The following is a 24056-nucleotide window of genomic DNA, read 5'->3' on the forward strand; positions in this document are numbered from 1 at the left end:
CACAGGACATCCCAGATCCCTGGGATGGGCAGGTTCCCTGGAGGAGGAAATGGCAACCCACTCCAGTATTCTTGCCTAGAGAATTCCATGGACAGAGGAGCCAGGCAGGCTACAGTCCATGAGGCAAAAAAAAGAGTCAGACACAACTGAGCACACAAGCACTGATGAAAACACTTTTCTGATGTTCACAGTAACTAAATTAAAAACGTGTCTTTAAAGCTTTACTCCCAAACCTACTTCTGTTTCCTGTCTCTGTCAGTGTCATATTTAAGTGCCATCACTTCAGTTCAGACCGTAACTAACTCCTGCTGGGAGGAGAAAGTGAAATCCCATTGGTCTTTCTCCAGCCAGTCTCCTCCACATTTAGTGTAGCTTAAGCAGATGACACCACCCTTATGGCAGAGAGTGAAGAGAAACTAAAAAGCCTCTTGATGAAAGTGAAAAAGGAGAGTGAAAAAGTTGGCTTAAAGCTCAACATTCAGAAAACGAAGATCATGGCATCTGGTCCCATCACTTCATGGGAAATAGATGGGGAAACAGTGTCAGACTTTATTTTTTGGGCTCCAAAATCACTGCAGATGGTGACTGCATTAAAAGACGCTTACTTCTTGGAAGGAAAGTTATGAACAACCTAGATAGCATATTAAAAAGCAGAGATATTACTTTGCCAACAAAGGTATGTCTAGTCAAGGCTATGATTTTTCCTGTGGTCATGTATGGATGTGAGGGTTGGACTGTGAAGAAAGCTGAGTGGAAGAATTGATGCTTTTGAACTGTGGTGCTGGAGAAGACTCTTTCGAGTCCCTTGGACTGCAAGGAGATCCAACCAGTCCATCCTAAAGGAGACCAGTCCTGGGTGTTCATTGGAAGGACTGATGCTAAAGCTGAAACTCCAGTACTTTGGCCACCTCACCCAAAGAATTGACTCATTGGAAAAGACCCTGATGCTGGGAGGGATTGGGGGCAGGAGAAGGGGATGACAGTGGATGAGATGGCTGGATGGCATCACCGACTCGATGGACATGAGTTGGGTGAACTCCAGGAGTTGGTGATGGACAAGGAGGCCTGGTATGCTGCGATTCATGGGGTCGCAAAGAGTCAGACATGACTGAGCAACTGAAGCATTGTTAGATTAATCTTTCTAAGGCGTAACTTTTATCATGTCTCCCCCTTACCCAGGACCCTTCAAGGCGATTCAATGTCTTCTTCCAATTTCAGAGAAGTCAGAACTTCTTACCCTTTCACTCAAAATCTTCTATAATACCATCTGCATCATTACTCTAATTCTGTAGTCCAGCTCAACCCCTGACTGGCCTATCTGCCCTGCTCTTCCTGACCTCAGGCCCTTTGCTCCCTCACATACCTTCATTAGCCTGCAATGTCTCTCATCCACCTTTCAATGCTCTTAATTCTCAGGAAAAATGGACTCCCTCATCCACGAAGACTTCCCTGTCCTTCAGTGCTAGAAATAACCAGTTCTTAGAACATCCATGACCAAAATTATACCTCTGTAAGATTATCTGTGGAAATATGGGGATCACTGGTCTAAAGAAGAATAAAACTGGTTGAATGGAATGAGGAAGGGAGTCCACTTATGGTCTTGGGTCATCGCACACTGTTCCGATGGGGTCTCCAAACTCTCGATTTGAGCAACCGTGATTTGTTAAAACAACCGGACATTTCCCTAAAGCTTCCAGAATGAGACTGGGTAGAAGGCAGATACGTTGAGCAACTTTTCTGAGCAGAGTGGAGTAAGGCTATTGGCTGTACTACCTTTTTGTTGGAAGGGAGGATGGTAGAAACTGATTTGGTAATCTACTTTACCAGATGAGGCTTGGAGACTTTTTTTTTAATCTGCTGATTAGTGATCGCTCCTATAATTAACTGAGCATAACAATAGATGCATCAAAATGATACAACAATCATTTTCGATAAGTGACATAGCTGAAAAATATTATAATTAGCATTTAAAAAATCTGTTAATTGTAATATTTGATACTCATTTGCAACAAGTAATGAATTTTAGATATAGCACTTCTAGTTCTGTACTAAAATCAGTAAAATTTTTTATTTGAATTGTTTTAATACTTTATTGGAGTACAGTTGATTTACAATGTTGTACAAATCTCTGCTGTACAGCAGAGTGACTCAGTTTTACACATACATACATTCTTTTTTAATATTCTTTTCCAGCATGGTCTATCCCAGGGGACTGGAGAGAGTTCCCTACTGCTATACAGTAGGACCTTGTTTATCCATTCTAAATGAAACAGCTTGCATCAATTAACTCCGAATTCCCAATGCATCCCTCTCCCTCCCCTACTGAAAGCAGTAAGATATTTGGAGGTTTATAAAACATTACTCACACCTCATACTCTAAAATCTGTACTCAGTCTGAACACAGTGTGTACTTAAGCTACATGTGAAACATACAAACAAGGCTATTCCTTCTTACAATAAGTTTAAAATCAGAATAAGGTACAAAAATGAATATTAAACACATTTTTTAAAAATCCAGAGTTAATAACTAGTAAATGTAGAATAAATTACTGAAAATTCTGAAATAATCAATTTAAAATTTTAATTTCAAATCCATGCAGTGAAAACTTTTAACATTACTAAAGCTTAGTTGTAACTCAGGGCACATTTCCACTTATAAGCCACAACTCACAAGACAGCTGAAAATCATTATAAATCTGCAACACAGAAAACCAGAATAAAGCAATACTGCTAAGATAAATAATTAAATAAAACCAAGCCAATAAGACCAAGTAAGAGTTTGTAATTCACTTTAAATGTTTGTATTTGATGGTATAGGGCTTCCTCATTCCACTCCCCAGTTTAAGAAGCCACCAAGACAAGGGAGGGATCAAAAAATGAACATGGCTGCACTGAACAAGATGAGAGATACAAAAGCCTGTGGACAAAAAAGGCTTTCACAGAGTGGAAAGGAAAAAGGGAAGGGAACAGAAGTGGTCCTCTAAAGTCAATAGGACAGAAATGCAACGGAAATGGAGATTCTCCAAGTGAATCCGAGTCAAATCCAAACTGTAAAGAGCAAGAACTGAGACTGATAGTGATTCCATATTTCTGGACAAACGTTAGAAGTTCACTTATTACTACCCAAGCCAGGTACAGGTCCATATGCTCATACTCATTAATGTTCTCCTAATGAGTGATACATGGCAGAGGTAAAACGGTACAGGGAAGGCCATTACTGTCAGACGATCTTGACTCTAGCTCAAGTCCTGCTACTTACCGCTGCCTTGAACAAGTAATTTAACCTTTCCAAGGCTAATTCCAATGTCATAAAACAAAATACTGACCTTGACAACCTTTACTAGATACCTTCAGCTTTAAAACTGCATCATTTCATTGAGCCAAGAGTTTTTAATGAACTGCTGTTAAAAAACCTATATATGCTTATTCATACACTTACACACATATATGCATCCACATACATCACTTTGTGGAACTGGGTTCCCTGAGTAATGAAACGTATCAGTGACTTCTACATAAATGGGTAGTGTTTCTAAAGTAATAAAGCAATTTTCTTGCCATTTTACTATCTCCTCCTTTTTATTTTTAATGCTAATTACTATGTAAGTTCACCCCTTATGTTAAAAAGTTATCATATATATCTTATCTGTCTGCCTTCTGCCTGCCTGGTGTCTTGGTCCAAATTATTCACTAATATTATGTGTGAAATATGAAGGTCAAATAATGATGAATCATTATAGTGAAAAATAAAATCAGTGTCCAAAGTAGAAAAATTCAAGAACTGTATAAATACAAAATGACCAGCAAATCATCTCAGTCTAGTCATTTGCTTCTGAAAACGTGGAATATCCTTTATCTACTGATCTTTTCAAGTACATGTAAAGAAAAGCAGTACTTTTTTTTTTTTTTTTCCCAGTCCTGTATGCTATTTTCTAGTATGGGTACCCACCTCAGATTTTAATTTCTGTATTTTGATCAATCACAGCCAATCACACACCTGATGGATGTAATACTTTTAGAACTGTTTCTCTATGTTAAAATTCCAAAGATAAATCCCGCTTTTCACAGATATGCTTTTTGCAGATATGCAAAAGGCCAGTTAAAAGGGAAAAGCTTTTGAATGTAAGCCAAGATTCATCTATAAAGTTAGATCATTAACTTTCTTGGTCTCTTTACATGTCTTTACATGACATTCTCACTGTAATTTCAAAAAATTTAAAACATGACTCATACAAGTAATTCATTAATATAGGAAATTATTAAGATGGTAAAGTTGATTCACAAAACATTTTGAGGAATTGGTCATTTACAGGCATTTGAAAAGGAAGATTAGAATAAATGAGGTTACATATAAAATGAACTAACATCTCATAGAGCAGGGAAGTTTCATCTTGGAACCTTTTAATCAATAGTAAACAGAAAATCAAACAAGGGTACACTCCCCTAAATAATTTTTGATGGGTCTGTTAACAATGTTTCAATATGACATGAAAAAGACATGCTGGTCTCCCAGACCCTACACACCTTATTTCCATGGTCTGGAAAGTCTTCTTACTTTTGCAAAGTATAGTTGCTGTTTCCCCCCTCTCTCCCCACCGTATAGTTTGCTATTCTAGTATATCAATATCAAAGATAATAATCATGTAGCTAATGTGCTATGAGAAAAAATAAAGATGAGCTTGTTACACAATTTTACAGAAGTGCAAAGAATTTTAGTTATCTATCCGTGAGAATACCAGACATTAAGAAATTATTTTTGTCCAGTTATAAATGTCAACAGTAACATAAAACTACAGTTATAAATTCTGAAAATGCTAATAAACATTATTATACAACTAAATAGAGATACCATTCTCGTTTTAAAACATGTTCACTGAAATTACCTTACGTACAATTTAAATAATTATTTAAAGTACTGAGCCATGATAAGAAATGAACTGCTAACTTCCAGAATCAGTGAGCTTGTCATTAATCAGTACTTTAAGATTTTGGTTGCCATAACAACATGATAAAACTTTCAACATTACCATAAACCCAGCACTTCTAAAAATAACTTATTTCAACATTCAGGTTCTGTGATCACTAAAATTGAGCTTTATTACAGCACCACAGTTAAGAAGCAATCAAACATGCCATAGGAGAAAAGGTGTTAACAGTTTAACTATTCCCGAAAAACTAAGGGGAAAAAATATACTTATGTATAATAGATTGGTTTAAAAATGAACATTAAAAAAAAAAAAGAACATTTTGATTTCTCTTTATCACAATATAAATACCAAAGATGCCACAGCGGGTCAGCTTTCTGTCATTCACAGTAAAAATTAAAGCATATCTGAGGTGAGACCAAGGCACAGATCTCACATATGTCTCATACAGCCTATCACATAGGCCTAACATTTTCAAGTTTCCTTTTAAAACAGTAAAACAATATAATCTCAGCAGAGAAAGAGTTAATAAAAATATAGTACGAGCTAAAGAGAACAGGCTCTGGAATACTGGATTTGAAAATCTTGACTCTGCTTCTTGCTAACTGTTTGACCTTGTTTCAATTATTTAACCTTTCCAAAAAAAATGTCCTTTTCTGTAAAATGGAGATACTAATGTACAGACTTACCGAGAGGGTTAAGTAAAGCAATTCATTCAAGGATCACTCTAGCTGAGATGCTAAACTTAGACTGTAGAGGCTGGTGTGGGAATGGTAGAGAGGGCAAGGGTCAAAGCAGAATAGTTTCAAGGCTAATGTGATAATCCAGGCACAGATGATATTACCTTGGACCAGAGGGGTAACTGTGGAGATAGTCAAAAGTGACTGGAGTCTGCTCTCATACATTTCTTTCTAGGTTAATATTTAATAAATTGGTTCCATGGCATTTTGATTGGAACTACATTGAGAATTTACAGAATACTACATTACATACCCAGTTAGAGAAGAATATCGTGTGCCCACATTGGAACACTGGAAATCTACAGCAAACATCACACTTAAGTGATGAAATATCAGAAACATTCTCAGTAAAGTTCAAAATAAAATATGTACACTCACCATTACATCTACTATTTACTTGGAGCACCTAGTCAATATAGTAAGTTTAATCATAAATACTGAAAAAAATTAATGACTCATTAACTTCAGATGTCTGTACCAAAAACAAACAAACAAAACAAATCAAGGCAAACAATTGATAAACTAATAGAACTAAGAGTTTAATTACCTGGTCAGATTCAAAATTAATGTACAAAATTTAGTATTTTTCCCTATTTACCAGCAACATCTAATGAGAATATGCAATGGAAAATAAAAGACCTTATCAAAGGAGTCACAAAACTGTTTCCTAGGAATAAACCTAACAATATACATGGAAAACTACATGAAGAAACTAAGTCTTTACTGAAAATTCTAAAAAATGAGCTGGATAAACAGGTAGGTATACCATGCTCATAGACAGGAATACTCACTAGTGGCTTTCTTACATCTATTTGCTCTTATGTTAGCTGAGTGAATGTTTCATATGCACTTTAAAAGAATGTTATTTTCTGTAGTTGTGTGTGATATTTTCTATTAGGTTGAGCTGATTAGTGACACTGTTCAGTTCCTTTACACCAAACAAGTAGTTTTCTACTTTTTCTATTAATTATTGAGAGAGGAGGGTTGAAATATCAAAATGAATGCCAATTTATCTATTCTTCTTATGTAAGAATAAGCTTATATGTCATGTTTATAAGCTTATATGTCATGTTTTTTGAAGCTCTATTAGTTGTACATATTTACTATTATATCTTCTTCATGAATTGATCCTATTATTGTGAAATATCCCTCTTTATCTTTGGTAGCATCATTTTCCCATCAGCCTAATTTTTCTGATGTTAACATCAGAATATAGTTACTTCAGCTTTATTATAATTTTTATTTGCATGGTACAATATGATCTTTTAAACGTGCCCTAAAGTGGATTTCTTATAGACTGCAGACAGTTGGGCCAGGTTTTTACACCCAATCTAATACTTTCGGCCTTTTAACTGGAGTGTGTAGCCCTTTTACATTTAATATATTTACATTTGGGGCTGAGTTTAGGTTTATCATCCTATTATTCATTTTATATTTACACCACCTGTTCTTTTTTTCTCTTTTCCCGCCTTATTTTAATCTAATTGTCCTAACTGTCCTTTTAACATTCCGTTTTATCCACTGGCATATTATTGATTCTAGTGCTCGCGGTAGGGTTTACAATTTATCTTCACACAATATTAAGCACTTCATGAGCAACCTTCAGCATCTCCACAGTGTACTTCTACTCCCTTCCCACTTCATCCTTTATGTTTTTTGTAGCCATAAACTCTATTTCTCAGTGTTAAGAATCCCACATTCACTGTCAGTATTTTTATTTTAAAGGTCCACTATCTTTTATATTTAGCATTTCCTGCGCTTGTCATTCCCTGGTGTAGACATGAGTTTTCCTGTAGTATCATTTTTCTTCAGCCTGAAGAACTTTCCTTATCATTTCTTGCAGTGAAGTATACTGGTGATAAATGCTCTCTACTTTTGTTTATCTTATCTCAAAATGTATTTTTTTGCTTTCAGTTTGAAAGATACTTTTGACGAATACACAAAGTTGAAACTGTTTTATCATTCAGCTTTTTAAAAGATGTGATTTACTGTCTTCTGGTTTGAACTGTTCTAACAAGAAGTCAGTAGTAGCCTTATCATTGCTCCCACAAATAATATCATTGTTCCCCTTAAAATCTTGCTTTTTAAGATTTTTTTTCTCTATCACTGGTTTGCAATAATCTGATTATGGTGTACCTTAGTATAATTTTCCTTGTGATTTATTTAGCTTCCTGAATCTGTGGGTTCATGTTTTCCATCACATTTGAAAAAAATTCTTTTATGCCTTCAATTTTTTTTGCCTTAATCTCACTATGACACTTCACTTATATTCCAATGCTTGTTATCGTCTCACAATTCACCACCTAAGATTCTTCATCTTTCTACAGCTTTTAATTTTTTCCTACCTGAGCTTCAGTCTGGGCAATTACTACTGTTCTCTCTGCAAGCTGATTGATCCTTCCCTCTAGAATGTCCAACTGGTGATTATTTCTACCCAGTGAGTTTTCCTCTTAGTCCCTGAACACATCTGAAATAGCTGTTTTAAAGATCTTACCTGCTAATTCTGTAACCTGTGTCGGTGAGTCTGTTTCTGTTGACAGATTTGGTTCTAGTTTTGGTTCATACTTTCCTAGTACTATACCCAAGTAGTTTTTATTGCATGTCCAGCACCATAAATGTTACACTGTTGATTGTATTTTGCCATATTTAGGAGTGTTAAGTTTTGTTCTGGAAGGCAGTTAATTCAGTAAAGATCCACATGATCTTTTAGAGGTTTGTCTTTTCTTTATGAGTCTTAAGTAGCCTATACTGTAGGACAGATTAGCCTCACTTTTAAGGCTTAGACTTTCCCAGGTCTCTAAAGCACAGTTTGAGTCCCAGCCATTTATCAGTTTGCACATTTCCAGTAGCCACTATTTCTTTGGTAGGCTCACCCTTGCCCCTATTACCAAATCTGCTTTATTTTGTGTTTATACTGGTATTCCTGATAGTTAAAGATAGTGGCTTAAAAAGGAGGGCTTCCTGAGGGGCACTAGTATAAAGAATCTGCCTATAATGCAGGAGACCCAGGTATGATCTCTGGGTTGGAAAGATCCCCTGGGGAAGGGAATGGCAACCCACTCGGGTATTCTTGCCTGGAGAATCCCCTAGATGCTTAAAAGGAGGCAGTGAAAGAGAAGAAAAGTATTCCATTTACCTCAAAAAACAAACAAACAAAAAAACCAAAGTCATTACTTTTAAAGAAATTTGCTTTGTTTATACCATATGCAACAGATGAAGATTCCTGAATCAAAGAATTCTCAAATCATATCCACTTTTCTACTCACTCACTTTAAGAAGCATCTATAGTCTCTATTTCTTAAATTATTCATACAAAGAACTCTAAATCAATAAGAGAAGACACAGAATATTTTATAAATATGCATGACTGTGGTTTCTATAGTCCAACCTCTATTTTTATGCTATTAAAAGATAAATGCTGGAGTCTGGCACTGAAAAAAGATCAAGGCCCTTCCAATTCATCACAAGGAAGGAAGGATTCTTTAAAAATGCTTTAATTTTCTACTTTTTAATTTTTAATACAAGCTCATTTCCTGGATACTTAAATTCATTCCATAGTTTATTCCAAGGCTGAAGTATTCAATCAAAACCCACTTTGAGAGGCAGTCAACACAAGACAAGAAAAAAGAAGAGAAGAGTGACAGGGGTCCCCAAGGTACTACAACCACGGAGACAAGCAAAGTTATAGAGAACAGAACATTAACAAAACAAGACAGGAATAAAGAAAGTTTTACACTGCAAAAAATAGAACATTAACAGAACAAGACAGGAATAAAGAAAGTTTTACACTGCAAAGCTCTATTTCAAAGAAACAACTGATATTTTAAATAGACTATGAATAGAAATTGATATGGATATGAAATTATTTTAGACAGAAATTATTTTAAATTATTTAAAAACAGATTACCATTTTGAAAAGGTTCAAAATTTAAGTGAATAAAAGTTACCTCCTAATATTTCAAATGCCTTATAAGTAAGATCAAATGCATATCATGCCTATATAGTACTAAGTACTAAAACAACTGGTTAAATATAAAAAAGTTACAGGTATTTGATTAAACAAAGTAAATAACTTAAGAAAAACAAACAATCTGAATTATGGCATAAAGGAATTTGTTTTATAGTCTCCCAGTTCTTTAGAATTTTGGTTATGTTGATAGTATGAGATCTTTTAAGATAAAAAAAAATAAAAGTAAAAAAAAAAAGAAAATCAATTACACTGACCACAACTAATGTGGGAACTCCCTAAGAAGGTAATAGAGTAGAGGTTGGTGAGTGTCACACTCAAAAGTAATATATTAAGACTGGAATCCATTTCAGAAGTCAAGAACTATAAGCCAAGGATGATTGACAGATGGGAAGTCTCTAATGATACATAATCTAACCTCTTCATTGTCATTCCAATTTCTTCATTAGGTTAGTTATAGTTAGAACCCTAACTCTATGTCTGAGAGAATCCATTTCCAGCCAATTCTAATTGACACCAAATTCTTCGTCATGCTGAGCCCAAAGCTGCCTCCTTGCTCTACATATTGCTCCTCAGAACAACAGAAGGCAAGTGGACCACCTCTGTACCATGACATCCTTTCAGATATTTAAAGCATTTTTTTTCAAGTTGCATAGTTCTTTCTTTATTGTACTTTGTCTAGTGAAGGCTATGGTTTTTCCTGTGGTCATGTATGGATGTGAGAGTTGGTCTGTGAAGAAGGCTGAGCACCAAAGAATTGATGCTTTTGAACTGTGGTGTTGGAGAAGACTCTTGAGAGTCCCTTGGACTGCAAGCAGATCCAACCAGTCCATTCTGAAGGAGATCAGCCCTGGGATTTCTTTGGAAGGAATGATGCTAAAGCTGAAACTCCAGTACTTTGACCACCTCATGCGAAGAGTTGAGTCATGGGAAAAGACTCTGATGCTGGGAGGGATTGGGGGCAGGAGGAGAAGGGGATGACAGAGGATGAGATGGCTGGATGGCATCACTGACTCGATGGACGTGAGTCTGAGTGAACTCCGGGAGTTGGTGATGGACAGGGAGGCCTGGCGTGCTGTGATTCATGGGGTCGCAAAGAGTCGGACACGACTGAGCGACTGAACTGAACTGAACATAAATATTTGTTCAAGTGTGTAATTGACATGTCAGACTATAATCTCTATTAAGATAGTAAAACTGGCTTTTAAATCTTACTCTGCAGTGTCCGGTACACAGGGCACTTAATACACTAGCTGAATGGAAAGAAAAAAAGTACAGATGTCTCATTTCCTACTTGTACAAAATTTTGTCAATATTTTTGCTAAAATCAAGAAAAGTCACCCAGTATTATTTCTCTTTCTTCTAATTGTAATATCCTTATATTTTAATGTATAGTCCTTCATCTTGAACACATTTCTAATACATGATATCGAACAATTTTATAATATATTTATAGAAACTTCCAGAGTCCAAAATGATCTAAACAGCAGGACATCTATGTTGCACAATGAACATACTACTAATTTTTCATCACATATTCAGTGCAATTTTGACATTATATTAATACAATGGAACTTCATATTATCACATTGTAGCTTCAATTATATAAGTCCCATTATTTTTAAAAAAAGCATTCACTAAACCGACACTTTCAAACTACAAACATGTAAGGAACAAGTATGAACAGGGTACGGTCAGATCTCTTAGGGGTGCTGAGAGGTTGAGAACTATAAATCCTCAATGATTAAATCTCCTTTTTTAAAAAACAATTTTTTTCTAAGAAATGTATGTGAATCTTTACCAACTATTAATAATTGGGACCAATAAATACTTACTTCACTGTGGCACTTAGAAGAAAGTTCAGCTGTGGCATTAACAGGTTGTCAGGAGCTGACAGATAGCGATCAAACTGAACCTAAATGAAACAGAGAAATTCAAAACACAAAGTGCACATATCTGCTAACAGACCTCCCTAGTAATCATTCCTTTTTAAGGATTAAATCCTTGGAAAAACCCCATATTCCAAATAACGAGGTCTTTGTGATCAAAATGAGTTATTTCTTATATATTCCAACTAAATTGACTGCAAGTGTCAACTCTTTAAGGTACTCAGTATCAGCAATATCTACTTTTAAAATTTTAAATCCAAGCCATTCATTTTGATCTCCCTCACCAAACTTCTGGGTAATAATATTAATAAGATGTTAAGTCATCAGATTTCAAGTCTGCCTTACTTTTTAAAATCCAGAGTATCTGTTAATCATTCGCTCATCTATTCATTATTAATATTCATCGAGTACCTGTTATTGGTAAGGTACCTTATAACGTAATGTAAATATAATGGTGAGCAAAAAAAGACAATTCCTAGCTTCACAGAGCTCATGGTCTAGTGAGAGAGGTAGTAAACAAATGCAAATAAAGGAAAAACCAAGGTACCAATACTACAAAAGCATCCATCAGGATGACACAGATCTAATCTTTGTGTTTGGCAAAAGCATCTCTGAGCAAAGGACATTTTAAGTGAAATCGTGAAGATGAACTGACATTAGGTTAAGTGTGTGCGTAGTGGGGACAGTGGATGAAGGCTTAGGTGAGAAAGAATGGCTACTAGAGCTCAGTCCATGTAGGACTTGAAAGATTTTCTAACAGATTCTAATTTCTACTGTAAAAGCATCATGAAAACCATTAAAGGAGGGAAATAATGAAAGGGGGGAAATCATCTGATTTGAATTTAAGATGCTAACTCTGGCCACAGCAAAAAGAATCAAAGGGGAGGTCGTACATAGCAGATGCAAGGGCAACAAACGGGTAGCTCCTGCAGCATCTCAGACAAGGGCAACAGGAGTGGAAAGAAGAGAAGATATCTGAGAAAATTAGAGAGCAAAATCATCACGATTTGGTTACTAGTAAATGGGATGAAGGGGTTGACTCTGAGATTTTGGACCTGCATAATTTAATTCACAGCATTATCACAATTCACAACTGTATTCTTTATACATTTATTTAGTTGCATGATAAATGCAGCTCTTATTGGTGGTTTTCTCTAATGATATATAGCCTAACTTCTTCATGTTGTCATTCCTGTTTCTTCATTAGGTTAGGAGTAAAATTCTGAAACTGAAGAAAACTTAAACAGGAATAATACGACTATTAGGGCACAGTGAGATATTACTACCAATGTCTGTCTTGATCAGACCTCTTTAAAGGAATACATGTGCAATCATTATGCCCAGAACCAGTTGTGAATACAGCAAATTATCACATGAGAAGGAGTAAGAATAACATTCCGTAAGGAAACGTATACTGACATGCTTTACTGTGTACTTACCATTGCAGCCTTCAGTGCCACAGAATCTAGGTTGGGCAAATTAGCTAAAGGGCCCTTAGGGAACAAAAGGCCAAAAACAAGATGAAAACAGGTGCTATATGTTACAGTTCACTTATGAAATACAGTCCATTAGCAGACTTCCAAAATTTGAAAATTTAGTTTATTTCCAAAGAAGGTCCCATCTTCAACCTCAATTAAAAGAGGGACTATGACCTGTTAATTTTTGTATAACTAGCATGAAGGTCCTCAATAATAGGTGTTGGAGTGAGGAGCACATACGTTTACGAACAATGAAACGGCAGGATACTTCAGATTAAATCATAAGCAAGAAAAAAGGGCAGTTAAGTACTGAGAAACGGCAGTGAGAAACAGGGACTCTAAGAGTCTCATTTTGACAATTTTAGATAGTATAAAAAAGGTAGCAGAATCAGCTCCTTCTGGTGGAAACGTATTACCTTATCAAAAGAAAAAATTCAAAACCTGTGATCTTTGAGAGTGTCACTTAAGAGTTCCTGGGCTATAAAATATTCTTCATCTTAATGTTATTTAAAAGAGTTTTTTGCTTTTTAAAGAAAAATGCTTACATGGTTTCCTAGGCTTCTCTCCCACTCCGTGTTCTAATTCTACTGGAGTTCCGTAACTGAACAAGATCATATGCCCCAGAAGTATTTACCTTTCCAAATAATAGACCATGATCTGCTAAATTAAAGTGGGGAATGACTGATATTTATATATAGTAATCTAAGCATTCAATTAGTTGATGGTGATGAAGGACTCTGAAAAATTTACCACTGTATTAATTTATACATTTTTCTATACTAATTTTTGTATATTTTCATTACTTTTAACCCAAACTATCTATGGTAAAAAGGACAGTTAACATTTGGGGACACTCTACCATATTTCAGGTAGTCATCTGAGCACTACACAGGCATTATCTCACTTAATCTTCAGAATAACCCTATGTTACAGATATTAGTACCCTCAATTTACAAATGAGGAAACAGAGACAGGTCACTTTCCCAGTGAAAAACTGCTTTTAAGTGGCAAAGCCAAGATTCTAATGAGTCTAGCTCTAGAAGACACAGTCTAAATCGGTATTTCTCTCTAGTTAGAAACAGCCACGTACTTACCTGTTCAACTTTATGTTGCTGTACCATGTTGTAAATATAACTCAAGCCTGCTCTGGTTAAAACATAAGAAGCTTGCTCATTTATAAGTGTGTCCAAATGTGCTTCAATCTAAAATAAAATACAATTAAAAGAAAACATTTTAAAAGAAGAATAGGACTGATGAGAGTAGAAGTAGACTAGCCTGGACTCTTAGCTCTTCATCGTGTTCCTTGCTGAGGCACAGGGACTGCTCTTATATAAAGATTTTTCCTTCCTCAAAGAGGAAGTCCTCTCACAAATGGAAAGAAAGTCTTCTTTGAGGATTCCGGGACTAGTCAAAAAAAACTGAGTTGCTTCTTAGCTCTTTTAAAAGCTAGTATGAAGCAAACAAACAAAAACTACTCATCAACAACAACAATGTAAAATAAAATACTTAGGAAGAATTCTGGGAGGATGAGGACTCGCTGTTCCTCACATCCACACGGCCTCATGCTCCCAACTTACTGGACTGACTCAGCCAATCAGATATGCCATCTGGAGAGCCCCGGAGGAAATCCCACAGGGGCTGAAGCTGTAAGTTCTCCTGAAGAAAGCAGATCTGGGACAACTAGGGGATGGCTGAGGACCCAGCAGAAGACTAGTCAGAGGCGTCAGAGTCAGGGGCTGCCTACAGAGACTATGCTGGCAGGTGGGAGTTGTATGCGCTTACCTGCTTTTGCTGTTCTTGGGGAAGCTACCTACGGCTAATGGGGGCAGAAGTCACAGGCGGAGACTGCCTTTGTGGGATGACAAATTCCCAGGAAGGGAATTCCCTCCTCTTTACCAGTACAGGCCTGAAAGCCTGGAGCTCTTCCTGCTGTTCCTCCCTCACTGTTATCAACCTGTTTACCAATGACACAGTTCACTATTAACAGATGATGTTCCCACCTGAATGCTTGCCATTGTCCAAGCCTCTACAGAAGCTGAGGCCCTCCCTTTAAAAAACTTAAAACTGGTTTAAAAAAGGTGATAAGTTCTAAGAGGAAAGCCACCAGAGTAACGAAAACAAGTGTCTTTTCTTGAGGTAACACAGGTAGCTAAGACAGCAAACAATCTGCCTGCAATGTGGGAGACCCAGCTTCGATCCCTGGGTTGGGAAGATCTGGAGAAGGGCATGGCAACCCACTCCAGTATTCTTGCCTGGAAAATTCCATGGACAGAGGGGCCTGGTGGGATACAGCCCATGGAGTTGCAAAGTCACATGACTGAGCGACTAACACATGTAGATTGAAAGACACAGGGCACTTTAATTTTTTTCAAGTGAATGCCCAAGAAAGTACAATTAGAACCTTTACTTACTAGTCTCTTTGAAAATCCAAGAAAAATAAGATTGCAAATATAAATATTTAATGAAAGAGTTACCACTAAGAACCAAATTAGTGTCTGAAAGAAAAATGAAGAATAATAAGTAATACAGAATAAATATCAAAGAAATATATTAAAGTGAAGAGGTTTAAACACAAATTAAAAGACAAGTTCAGGAGATAAAGCCAACTAAGGACAGAAGCTTTTTATATTCAGAATATAAAAAGTAACAGATGGAGAAGTGATAATTAATTAAAGATAACAGAAAACTTCCTTGAGCAAAAAAAAAAAAAAGGTTGAATCTTCAGACTGAAATGGCTCTGCAAAGTCCAAAATGGAAGTAACAAAAAAAGAGACATACTAAAAAATATCCCGAGGAAATATCTGAACTCAAAGGAAAATCCTTATAAGCTTCCACATGAATAAAACAGGTTTATTGCAAAACTAAAGAGAATCAGACTAGCCTGGATTTCTCAGAACACTGGAAGAAGTGTTTAAGAATGGAAGAAAATTACCAGGCTATTGATAGAAAAGATCTGAAAATCAAGACTCTTTTACTAAACAGGGAAAACCATTACTGCAGGGGCATGCCTCCCAGCAAGCAGCCACACCACTGCCCAGTCCTTCCACACTGATTCTGGTCTGGCCCATGAGACCAGCACTGGCCACCGCCTAACAGCAAGCATGATGCAGACCTAATAAGCACTCACATGGTAGGGTGTGTCCTCTTGGGATGCAAAAAATAACTTTGGGATATTTAAGAAACAAGGATAACTAATGATAAAACAGATTGTTGGACAACTGATATATATCTGCACATTTCAGGAACAGATTTAGACAAATGGCAGTTTGGGGTTGAATTAGTGATAAATACATTAAAAACCAATGAATTTTTTAAAAAGATTTTTACTAATTATACACAAACAATTATGGAAGAAAGAAAAATTAATCATACCTCATATTTTGTAAAAAAAAAAAAGAAAAGAAAGAAAGAGCAGGAAATATCATGAATTTAGAGGTCTCAAAACTCATTCCTTGGAAAAACCAAAAACAATATATTTTTACTGCAGCCACTGCCAACTGTTTATATTCTTGTGATAATAAAGAAGATTCAGAGTTTTGTGTTTTTCTAAAACATTTTATCTACCAAATCACTATTTCAAACTCAGAAGTCAAGTGTCTGGTAAATTTTATAAATGGCTTTGTTGTGACTCTTAAGTGAGACCATGTGGCTTAAGGACCAGCATGGTTGATTTAACAAATTGTAATGTTGTGCCTAACACTGATTTACACATAGATAAAAATGTATCTGTCCTTTGCAACACCTTCTGCACAAGTTCCGCAGTTCGAAAAATATAGCACGTTATTCACAGTTCGGAAACTGAAATCTGCATACAGGGTAATGGTTCAAATTAGTCAGAAAAGCTCCAGTCTACCACCACATACTATGGTTTGAATAAAATATCCTACTCATTACATACCCTGGCTTCTCCCAAACTAAACTAAAATACTGAATATGCCTGGGGGGAAGGGAGGTATTATCAGACTATAACAAGGGATTCATAGAAATCAGGTCACTGAAGTTAGCTTATAGCCAGTAACTGAGATCATGTATGGAAAAAGAAGATTTTATCACAGTGAGCAGTCATGTTATGGCAAAATTAACCTGGAACTGCAGCATTTCCAGACGTCTGTCAGTGAATTCAAACAGAGCTAATGTCGTCTTCATCATATATAGTGAATTGACCAAGAAAGTGGCCATATCAGCTGTGCCCAAATGGCTGGCTGATACAGTACACATCTGGAGGAGAGGATCCAAGACACACGATAAAACCTACAATGAGAAATAGAATTAAACAGACCCTTCATCTCCGTACCAGGGACACAGGTCTGTGTTAACGGCACTTCACAGTGAATGCCAAACTAAAGAGGAAGGGACCAACTTACAGAAGCACATATGAAAGAGATTAAATGGCATAAAAACTATAACTCTTAAGCATCATTGAATATATATTACTTTTTAAATTAATGGGAAATGGTTTACTATTTGAAGGAAAAAACATTGAGAAGGGGTGTCAAGATACATGGGTTATGAAATGCCAGAATTCCAACAGAATCTACATTAAAGGAGCAATGGTCATTAAGAGTGAATTTACAACACACCTGCACAAAATCAGCTTGACGGGCATCTAACGGCACAACTGAAGAATCATGAGACGCTAGAACTTCACGCAGCAACACGAGCGTCTGATTTAAGGCAGAACTTGGTCCAAGATCAGGTGGTGGGAGTTCAACCTAAAATAAAGGATGACCTATACACTGCTTATATTTTTCTACTAAATTTTAGTGTCTAAATAAATGCCAGTTCACAGTAAAATCATTCATATGAAAGACATAAAGCACTGGTTGACACATTACAAAATCTATCATCTATCGTTTATTCTCTATTGTACTAATGAAAATCACAGAAAGTAACACAAAAGTTTTTGTTAGATTATCTCAGAATTAATATATCAGAAGTGTAGAAATTGTACTTTTAAAATACAAAAAAAAAATTATGAGGAAAAACTTAGTAGTCTTTGAATTTAGGATTATATTTTCATATGGATTTGAAATGGCCTATTCTGTTCAGCCCTAGTCTTAAGAAAAAAGTAATTCAGAGAGAGACCAGCACTTCCCAACTATAATTGAGAATCACCACTCCCTGTCATGCCCCAGTCTCAGATATTGTGGCCCAATATGTACAGGTTCAGGGTCTATATACTTGAAACTAAGTCCCCCTACAACTGAGTTCCCTCACTGAGTTTATGAGTAATCTCTTATCCAAAACCAGACTCCCTTTCTTGTCCTGCCCTTGTTCCCCTAAGGACTGATGAGTATCAAAGAAAAGGGGAGACTGAAACCAAGCAGGACCCTACAGGACATTCCGAGGTACAAAAGCCCCTCCGTGTCCCCCATTTCCTGTTTGTGGAACAAAAGGCTTTAGTCTCCTACGCCTTTCCTGAGTTCCGAAGAGCAGAAGCAAATGGTTAATGATTACAACAGACTCACAGGACTCCTAGTTCCTCCTGAAAAGATATAGATAACAATCCAATGCATACTCTGAGTTGTTCTGGAGAAAGTAAGACCCCCATCCGGGCAGAGAATGGTGACTACATGCTGATCACAAACACACAGACTCCTGCTGGAACCAGCAGGTTAAGATTCCCAGAACATCACCCTGTTACCTTATCACCAATAAAGTAATCAATAACCAATAACCAATCAGAAGGTCCACAAGCTGGTCATGCATCCTAAGATCCTTTCCCCTAACACTGTCTTTAAAAACCCTGCCTGAAAGCCATCGAGGAATTCCCATCTTTTGAGCATTAGCTGCCTGTTCTCCTTGCTTGGCACTCTGCAAATAAACCCTTCAGATCAAATCAGATCAGTCGCTCAGTCGTGTCCGACTCTTTGCGACCCCATGAATCACAGCACTCCAGGCCTCCCTGTCCATCACCAACTCCCGGAGTTCACTCAGACTCACATCCATTGAGTCAGTGATGCCATCCAGCCATCTCATCCTCTGTCGTCCCCTTCTCCTCCTGCCCCCAGTCCCTCCCAGCATCAGAGTCTTTTACAATGAGTCAACTCTTCGCAGGAGGTGGCCAAAGTACTGGAGTTTCAGCTTTAGCATCATTCCTTCCAAAGAAATCCCAGGGCTGATCTCCTTCAGAATGGACTGGTTGGATCTCCTTGCAGTCCAAGGGACTCTCAAGAGTCTTCTCCAACACCACAGTTCAAAAGCATCAAGTCTTTGGCGCTCAGCCTTTTCACAGTCCAACTCTCACATCCATACATGACCACAGGAAAAACCATAGCCTTGACTAGACGACATAAACCCTTACTTCGGTCCAAACACCCACGGTCAGAGTTTGGCTTTCCAGCCCTGTGGGCACATGAGGCCCCTCTCGGTAACACACACTGAAACTATCACCACATTCTATACCACAACCATTTCCTCTGAAAGCTTCCTCTTACCTTACTTATTTATGGAATTACAATTTTAAGTCAATAAAATTATTCAAAAGAAATTTAAGAGTACAAGTTAATGTTTGAAATGTCAAAAAAATTACAACTTTTTCACACAGTTTTATTTAAAATTTCAAAAGCATTTTGGCTGAAAACATTGTTTTTGTCTGTTTTTCCTGGCAGAATAATCTGTAAGGAATAATGTAAATCTCGAAGTATTCCTCTTAAAAAGCATTTTTCAAACTTTAAGATGCAAACGAATGACCAGGGAATCTGGTTAAATGCACATTCTGATTCAGCAGGTCTGAATCTTAATCTCAGGTGCCTGAGGTTCTTCTTCTCAGCTAAACTAATAAACTCCGACATGATGCCCAAGCTACTCCTCCAAGAACTACAATTTGAACAGTAATAAGACATTCTAAACAGGAGTGATATCCAAGAATTTAAATCAAAATTTAAAGGACCATTTAGATTTTCTTTTCAGAGTGCTAGGCAAATCAACCCTGCTTACTATTAATTTGATATGGGTTTCATTTATGATAAAATATACCCTTTAAATTAGTATTGAATTACTATAGTGAAAAGAACTTTTCAGAAAATGCCTCTCTAGCTAAAACTGATATGACATTGTATCTCTTAGGGGATCCTTTAGATTTTGCTAGATGCACAGCTATGAATGTTTCAGGAGAGCCTGATAAACAAGGGAGTACACACACTTGACTACTGAAGGGCTTCAAACACTTTGTTAGGGAAAAGGTACATCTTTCAATTAAATAATGTCCTTGAATTTTCCTTTAGCATACCAGATAAAGAATTAGCTCCCAAATGTGTCTTTTTAAAAGCAAAAAAGGAATCATAAAAGAGTTCGTTTCTGGCTATATCTTTATATAAAAGCTATTCTTCCTAACAATTTTATAATCCACTTTAAAATTCTATTAACAAAAACTGGGTGCTTTGGTAGTGAAGACCATTCTGCAATACATGTTTTCCTCATAAGGCTATATCTTCTTGGAAGAGATGAATGGTTTATAAGAGGCAGAATAAGATGATAGTATACTTAACATAAAATATGGAACATTAAAATTTGGAGAAAGTAAGATTTTCTGAAAGAAACCTGAAATGGTTGTGTACATATAAGTAACACATGAGCTATAAACAGTATCATATTCCAGTCTCAATGTAATGTTAAAATATGCCTATTACCCAATTCATATCTAAGAAAAACATTTCAGGGCATAATTATTGATAACAATAAATAATAATAATTTCATTCACCTAATCTCACATAGGCTGCAGTATTAATTGGTACTTAATTGATGCTTTTGAACTGTGGTGTTGGAGAAGACTCTTCAGAGTCCCTTGGACTACAAGGAGATCCAACCAGTCCATTCTGAAGGAGATCAGCCCTGGGATTTCTTTGGAAGGAATGATGCTAAAGCTGAAACTCCAGTACTTTGGCCACCTCATGCAAAGAGTTGAGTCATGGGAAAAGACTCTGATGCTGGGAGGGACTGGAGGCAGGAGGAGAAGGGGACGACAGAGGATGAGATGGCTGGATGGCATCACTGACTCGATGGACGTGAGTCTGAGTGAACTCCGGGAGTTGGTGATGGACAGGGAGGCCTGGCGTGCTGAGATTCATGGGGTTGCAAAGAGTCGGACACGACTGAGCGACTGATCTGATCTGATGTTCAAATTACAATTCTTTCTTTCCCTGTTTTTATCCTATTCTGTTCTAGAATTTAGCTGGAAGACACCACACTTAAAATTTTCCTTGTATTAACCATTGTATTTTCCTGCAACTTTCATTTTAACTTTATAAGAGAAATACAGAACTTAGTGGGTTTTTTGAATGAAAATAAAACAAAATAAATGTATAACCATTTGAGAAAAATAAATGTGATCCTTCTTTCCCCACATGGACAAAAATAAACTTTATGTATTTAAAAAATTCAATATAAAAGTGAAATTACAGAAAAACCTAAGAACATGCTTATTAAATACTCTAACACTTTCCCACTAATAGATATTAGCTTTAGCATATAATAAATTCTATATATATTTTATTGATGTGGGAAAGTTTTTGAAGTATGTTTTATAGCAAGTTCCCAAAGGAGAAACAATAGAGAAAAAAAAATGTTAGATTTTATGGTATAAACATTAAAAGGGATGTATCAGAATATACTACAGGCAAAATCAAAAGGTAAATGATGACATGGAGAAAAGATTTGTAATACATATGACACTTAATATTCATAATGTATAACAATATCAGAAAATAACAAGAATAAGATACAACTTAGTAGGAAAATGGCAAAGGACTTGAAAAAACAATCCATGTGGTAATTATGACTGACTGACTTTCACTTGCTGAACTATCCCTCCAATCCAGGAATAAATCCCAGTTGGTCAGGATGTATAATCTTTTCTGAGGACTTCATTTGGTTTGCTAGCTATACTTTTCAACTCCAGAATTTCTTTTTGAGATTCTCTAACTCTTGGCAGGTATTTCCATTTTGTTCACACACTGTTCTCCTGACTCGTGTTTAACATAACTGTTCTCAAGTCTGGCTGGTAGATGTGCCAGCAAGTCTTTTGCAGGAAGGTATTTGCTTTGAATGGGCCACATTTCCCTGTTTGTGTGCCCTGTGATTTTTTGCTGAAAACACTATTTGTTAACCCTGGAAATAAATTCTCTCCCTTCTCCAGGGGGTGCCATTTCTTTTTACTATTTTTTTTTTTTAAACTAGTAGGCTATCTCTGTGCCAAGGATCAGGCTGAGGTGTAAACTAAAGTTCTCAGGTCTTTCTGAGCCTGCTCCTTTCCCTGAACATGTGGTTACTTTTTAATTTTCCTTGTATATACAGTTGTTTTTGAATGTTTTTAATGTCTGACTCCCATTATGGGAAAAAGAAAAAACATTAAGCAGGTAGAAAAAATGCGCTAACCTTTGAAATCACCAGGAAGTCAATTTAGCCAACTGACCAATTTAGGAGGAGGAGTCTGTCACAACGCGGAGGTGCAGAAACAATGGCCACCCTCCTCTTCACAACTCTGGGATGAGAGCAGATCCCAGAGGTACAGAAGACAGGGTCCTTTTTATCCACCCTGGCTCTACAAGCTGTGTGCAAGGCACTCAAGGAACAAGTGCACAGCTGCCCCACAGCCCTGCGGGTGGGAGATGGGTAGTTGCAAGTGTGCTGAGAGTTGAAGTTGACCAAAACTGACTGCAATTTATAATTCAAGCCTTCCCCTAGAATTTGCAATTCTTCAGTAGACTCCAGAGTCCCAAAATAGTTACAGTGGACAAATTCTGCTAATGCAGTTGTCTAAGGTGTAAAGACAGATTCCTAGTTGCCAAATTCCCCAAATTCCCTGGTTGCCAGATTTCTACATTGCCAAATTCCCCGAAAATTATTTATCCTTGTATATTGATCTTGTCACCAATTGTATTCCTTGAGTTTTTGAAGTACAATCAGAGCATCACAAATAATCCCCTATTTCTTCCTTTAAAATGTTTGTATCTCTCATTACTTTATCTGGACTGTTATTTAAATAAGCAGTTCTTGGCAAGTATTCTTGTTGTGTCCTTTCTTGACTTAAACAGAAACATAGTAATAGTGCTTCTATGTTAATCATGATATTGGCTGTTAGTTTTATTAATCTTTATATGGTAAAGGAAGTACTTCTACTTTCTCATTTACTAATATTTTCCCTCAATAATTTGATTAAATATCTAATAAGTTTTAGTCCTCCTCTCTGGTTATTATTTCCAATTCTGATATTATAATTTTAAATTTTGTCACTGCTTAAAGAATTGCTAGAAGGCTGTCAATTTTGTTGATCTTTTCAACAAATAATCAATTTTGTTTTTGTTTTCTAATTGACTGTAGAAATGTATGTCCATTTTTCCTTTTACCATTCTGCTTTATTATTCTCTTTTCAGATTTCACGATAAGAATGCCTCCTACATTTTGCTTTTAGTTTTTTTTAGTTCCTATGTTTTCCAATTAGTAAAGCTTTGGGTAATACTCTCCTGTGCTTTTCCCATATTGCAATCTGGCTCTTGCCCCCACCACATGAATAAAACTGTCCTCAGTAAGTCATGGATCACCTAATATTGACAAAGATAACACACCTGCTGCCTCTTTTTTAACAGAACTCTTCCTACAATATGTGCCACCAACCATGCTTTCCCCTCTATTCTCCTGGCTTTTCTGATAAAATCCTCTTCTCATTTCTCTCCTGCCTCTCCAACCTTCTTCAGAATCCCACCATTGTTGGGCTTACCTTCTTCTCTTAAATGCTACTGTTTCTCAAGACTGTGTCCTAGAAGCCCTACTCTCATTAAACATGATTCCTAGTGACCTCATACAAACCCATGGATTCAACTCTTTACACACAAAACCCTGTAAATCCAAATGCACGGCTCCCTGCTGGATGAGACTGACTATATAAGAGGATATCCCACGTGTGTCTTGTCTAATTTAGACCATATCGTCATCTTATCCCCTAGATTTTGCACTTTCTCTTTATTCCAGATACTTGTAATTAGTATCAATATTCCCAGGTTGGGAACTTAGGAATTATTTTTGAACTCTTTCCTCTGATTTAACCACATTCTATCAG

The 24056-nt window shown here is 36.5% G+C and overlaps 1 protein-coding gene across 2 annotated transcripts in view; it reads right to left on the bottom strand.

Annotated features, from left to right (window-relative positions):
• The window catches only part of COG6 (component of oligomeric golgi complex 6), a 62236-nt gene that overhangs the window by 2361 nt on the left and 35819 nt on the right, over positions 1 to 24056 (bottom strand). The window contains exons 14-18 of one of the 2 annotated variants that reach the window (XM_027557349.1): positions 17580 to 17711; positions 17083 to 17250; positions 14094 to 14201; positions 12961 to 13014; positions 11468 to 11547 (exon numbers count right to left, since the gene is read on the bottom strand). In XM_027557349.1, the coding sequence (XP_027413150.1) occupies positions 11468 to 11547; positions 12961 to 13014; positions 14094 to 14201; positions 17083 to 17250; positions 17580 to 17711 (542 nt within the window). The remainder of the gene's footprint in view (positions 1 to 11467; positions 11548 to 12960; positions 13015 to 14093; positions 14202 to 17082; positions 17251 to 17579; positions 17712 to 24056) is intronic. The other variant, XM_027557350.1, reaches the window with a different exon arrangement.

Source organism: Bos indicus x Bos taurus, chromosome 12 (genome assembly GCF_003369695.1).
Source record: "Bos indicus x Bos taurus breed Angus x Brahman F1 hybrid chromosome 12, Bos_hybrid_MaternalHap_v2.0, whole genome shotgun sequence".
Lineage (NCBI taxonomy): Eukaryota > Metazoa > Chordata > Mammalia > Artiodactyla > Bovidae > Bos > Bos indicus x Bos taurus.